Source organism: Abramis brama (assembly GCF_963993115.1).
Source record: "Abramis brama genome assembly, chromosome: 18".
Lineage (NCBI taxonomy): Eukaryota > Metazoa > Chordata > Actinopteri > Cypriniformes > Leuciscidae > Abramis > Abramis brama.
Genome location: NC_139980.1, coordinates 33,313,418 through 33,318,164, shown reverse-complemented (window position 1 = coordinate 33,318,164; position 4,747 = coordinate 33,313,418). Strand labels below are relative to the sequence as shown.

At 41.6% G+C, this 4,747-nt stretch overlaps 1 protein-coding gene across 4 annotated transcripts in view; it reads right to left on the bottom strand.

The window, feature by feature from the left end:
- Window positions 1-4,517, bottom strand: part of gphnb (gephyrin b) — a 95,975-nt gene extending 91,458 nt beyond the window's left edge. For all 4 annotated transcript variants that reach the window (XM_084091182.1, XM_084091183.1, XM_084091184.1 and 1 more), the window contains exon 1: window positions 4,407-4,517. In XM_084091182.1, the coding sequence (XP_083947308.1) occupies window positions 4,407-4,470 (64 nt within the window). In that variant the 5' untranslated portion in view covers window positions 4,471-4,517. The remainder of the gene's footprint in view (window positions 1-4,406) is intronic.
- Window positions 4,518-4,747: the final 230 nt, after the last annotated feature.

The following is a 4,747-nucleotide window of genomic DNA, read 5'->3' as shown; positions in this document are numbered from 1 at the left end:
AGCTGGTTTCCTTCTCGTTTCCATTTGTGCTGAAAACACTAACCACTGCATTGCTGCCGAAAAGATTGACTCGCAATCTCTTATCACTGCCAGGTCAATTCTCTCTCTCACAACCACACACACACACACACACATGCACACACACACACACACACACACACACAAAATTCAGTTGTACATTAACAGAAAACAACAAGTAGACAACAATACACTGCACTTTACTAATGAGGCATACAAACAGCGTGACAAGCTGAAAGTAATGACTGTAATGACAGCACTGTGTCAAATGAAAGCAGAAGCGCTCTGTCACTGTCACAACGATTTATCGCACATTTTATCAACTGACTGGTGAAAAATATATGGTTGTGCGAAATTTTAAATTGAACAATCAGGCTCCTTTTCAAGTTATGGGTATGAATATGAATTGAATTGGGCACAACATGCAGGAAGAGGAATCAATAAATCTATCTATCTATCTATCTATCTATCTATCTATCTATCTATCTATCTATCTATCTGTCTGTCTGTCTGTCTGTCTGTCTGTCTGTCTGTCTGTCTGTCTGTCTGTCTGTCTATCTATCTATCTATCTATCTATCTATCTATCTATCTATCTATCTATGGTTGTGTGAGCTGAACTACTTTCCTTGGTCCCCTTAATAGTAACTCATGTTTTGTAGAAGTGACAGGAAGATGGCGGTCCTTCTCAAGGTCACATCGGGTTTATTTTTAGGTCAGTACTCACCAAGGTGAGGATGCTAAAAAAAACAAACTTTTGAAGACACAGTGCTGAAAGAGGGGGGTAACTAAATATTTCTACTGAAAAGACCTAAACTACTGGTAAGAATAGAATAGAACCCTTTCGGTTGGATTTATTAATCATGTAATCCTTAATTGCAGCAAATCAATTATCTTACCTAATGACATGATAATTTACATTTGGCTCCAGTAGATTAGTTTTTTCATGTACTGCATGATTTCAACAAATCAAACCGTCGATGGAACCAGTGTTGTTATTGTTAACTAAAACTATTAAAAAGAAGGAAAATTAGAAACATGCCCATTGCAATTAACTAAAATAAAAATGTTTAAGCTGAAATTCTAAAATTCTAAAAAGCACATAACAAAACTATTTAAAATTAAAATGAAATCTATTATATATATATATATATATATATATATATATATATATATATATATATATATATATATATTAATAAACACTATAACAGTATAGAAATAATACTAAAATAACACTGGATAAAATGAGTTTGATAATGCAGTCCTTAAGAAAACTCAACAAGAAATCATTCATATGTCAAATTCTGTCCTCATAAAATGTATGCAATTCAAGTGAACAAAAAGTTAAACGTCTCCAACAACAGCTCTCCATGGTGTCCGCGTGTGAAACTATGACCCCACCCTACATCTTGGAGTATGCTTGTCAGGTTCCTAAAACCTCCACAGTGTTGCTATGCCAACCAAAGCTCCTCTCAACCCCAGAGAAGGGGACATGTATGGTCACATGACCCTGCTGTCATTGGGGAAGATGGAGCAGATGTGGATGAGGCCTTACGTCATTGGATGATTAGTCAAGCACAGGCACACAAGACAGAAGTAACAACATGGACTGATGTCAAAGGTCAACCGTTTCAACTCTGATCCCAGATAGACATTTATCTTTACATTGTTGATAATATAGATACTTCAACGACCTGTAAGTGAGAGTCTCAGATGTGACTGGCAAGATAGAGATAGGAAAGGAAATCACTTTTCAACAACGTGAAATCCCACAGCTGCACAAGAGGGAAGAGCAACAGCAAGGAGAGAGAGATTTCTGAAAGGTCAGATGACACACACAGACTGTGATATCTCTCTCCTCTTCCTTTTTACCTTCCTGTCTTCATTTCCCTCAACACACAGGCCTTCTGAGATACAGAGAAAGAGAGAGAGGGTCACTAGTAGAAGTGGAAATGGTACATTTGTTACCAAGACAAATATTGGCTAGCTTCCTGTTCAAATGTCATCCTTGTGTAGAGGGGGTCACAAAAGTAATCAGACGCATGACAAGCGTGATGATTGCGTGTTCGTGTACGTGTCTGCTGGCCTGTATATGCTTGACTGACAGTGTGTGGTGATATAAGCTAGAGGCTTCAAGGGTGTTGGATATCCATGCTGACACGGAAATCAAATTGAAAGCATATGACAATGCAGGCTAATACACCAGTGGTGCTGTAAGCTAGTGGTTAGAAGGTGCATGTGAACTATCACCACTGTGCCACTGAGCGGGATACTTTAACCTGAGGTTACTCCAGGGGGGCTCTCCTAGTAAAGTGCACTGATAAATGGCTGAGCAATCCAGAACAATAGTAGGAAAATACCCCAATATCATCAGGCTTGGTAGCCAAAAGGTTGTATGTCTGAGCCCCACAAGGCTTGATCTATGAACTATCGCCATTGTGCCCTTGCGCAAGACTCTTAACCTCAGGTTACAACATAGGGACTGAAAGTGTAATAAATGTACTGATAAAAGCATCTGATAAATCAGATAGTCCTGAACAATGCAGGCTAATACACCAGCAATTGAAAATCCATGAAATATCTGGCCTGGATACCATATGGTTGTATCCGGTATAGTATGTATCCTGAGGTTACTTCATGGGGATTGTCCTTGCTATAAGTAACTTCATGTAAACATATAGGGACTTAATGTCATGATTTTAAGAATCAGCCGCTGAAAAACCCATATCAGTTCACCACTAATCTGAATACTTAGAGCATGTCCTCCTCTACATCCCTGGATAAAAGAGTTTGATAAATTAACATACAAACCAATACCCCAGTAGCCCTGACTACCCTGTAAATTTCCTCTAGAATAGTAGTTAAATATTTGGCATGGTTAACCAATAGCTTGTGGATTCAAACCCACCTAGGTTTGATGCATTGTGCAACTGAGCAGAATAAATATCCCCAGGTTACTCCCATGGGACATTCCCTGTAATAAATGTACAGATAAAAGCAAGGCTGTAATTACATTTGGGGACCAAATACAATAATTATGAATCAATATCATTGACCACTAATCTGAAAACTGGGGGGACTCAATGTCCACAGCCCTAACTAAAAGCATCTTTACAGAGCAGAACATGTAGGGAAATACCCCCGTGAGAAGTGACTGTGGTCTGATTTCAGTAGCATGAATAGCGCTAGATGCGATTCAGCACCGCGGACAGCGTTCATCGAGCGGCTGCTGTGCGTTTCAGAACCGCGGACAGCGTTCATCGAGCGGCTGCTGTGCCTTTCAGAACCGCGGACAGCGTTCATCGAGCGGCTGCTGTGTGTTTCAGAACCGCGGACAGCGTTCATCGAGCGGCTGCTGTGTGTTTCAGAACCGCGGACAGCATTCATCGAGCGAACGCTGCATTTCAGAACCACGGACATGGAAGCTGTTGGTTTCCCTGCTCTACAGTAGTGAGGAGGGGGGAGGTGAAGCGGGGTTTCCCTCAGTGCTGGATGGAGCTCCTCTCTCTCTCTCTCTCTCTCTCTCTCTCCATCTCTGCACATTACCACCTTCAGCAGCGGATTTCCATGAGAGGGTTATCACATCACACGAAAATCCGTGGCCTTCACGTCCATCCCCCCTCCCACCCCCCTCTCCCTAAAGCTGTATTATCCTGCCAATTCGGGAGATTTCAAGCACAAAATGCCATCGTTCAGTAACTCGGTGGCTGCATTTAATTTCCTTCCATTTTTGACACAGGAAGGAGATTAATCGCATATTATAAAGCCTTTGCTAGAACATTTCAGTCATCATAGACTAGCATCACAGAAAAAAATCCCGAATGGAAATCACCGGCGAATGCATGTTTGCATTAACAAGACTGTCATGCAGAGAGGAAACCAGCATTCTGCCCACGATTCACAGCCATCCTTACTAATATCAGCCCACTGCATCCACTGTCTCTGACAGTAAATCACATCTTTATCACCGATGACTATCCGACCAGGTACAAATAATACATCATTCACTGAATTAAACGTGCTCGTGAAACGCTGTGGTGTGAACATTGAGCTCTTTTTAAAGGTTTAACAAGCGAAAATGAAGAATTCAGTAGATAAAACTACAATCTCCTGTGAAATTTCATAATGACATCAAAGATACAGATTAACCAGAAGCTGTGCTGCTTTATCGTGCAGGGGGTTGGCAGGTAAATTAATCTCTGGCAAAGAGGGGGAAAGGGCATTAAATCACCGTTGACCAGCAGAGAAACACGCAAACACACACATGCACACACACACACACACACACACTTGGGAAGGATTGGCACCGCTGGCAAACAGCTGGAAATACGCAGCCGTTTCCCCCAAAAATAAACCACACGATGACATAAAGGATTCTGGCCTTTACCTGTCAAGACGCCGACCCGGATTTGGTGGTCGTGGTTTGTTAAAATCATCCCGTCTGACGCCATATTCAGCACCGCTGTCGCCGCACTGAGAACTCCAGGCAGAGCCGAGAGCCGAGCGCATCGAACTCTGGAGGGGGAATGAGGGAAGCGCGCAGGCCAGAGCAGCAGAGCGAAGATTCAGCGCTCAAATCTCACCGGGAAATCAGCAAAAAACAAACAAATGTTTTTAGAGCTTTACATAATTTCAGAGTTTCTGTAAAACACGCTGTAATTATGCAAACTAACTTAATTTACATTTGTGGTGCAGTGAGACGTTTTTAATACTTTTATTTAGAAGGAT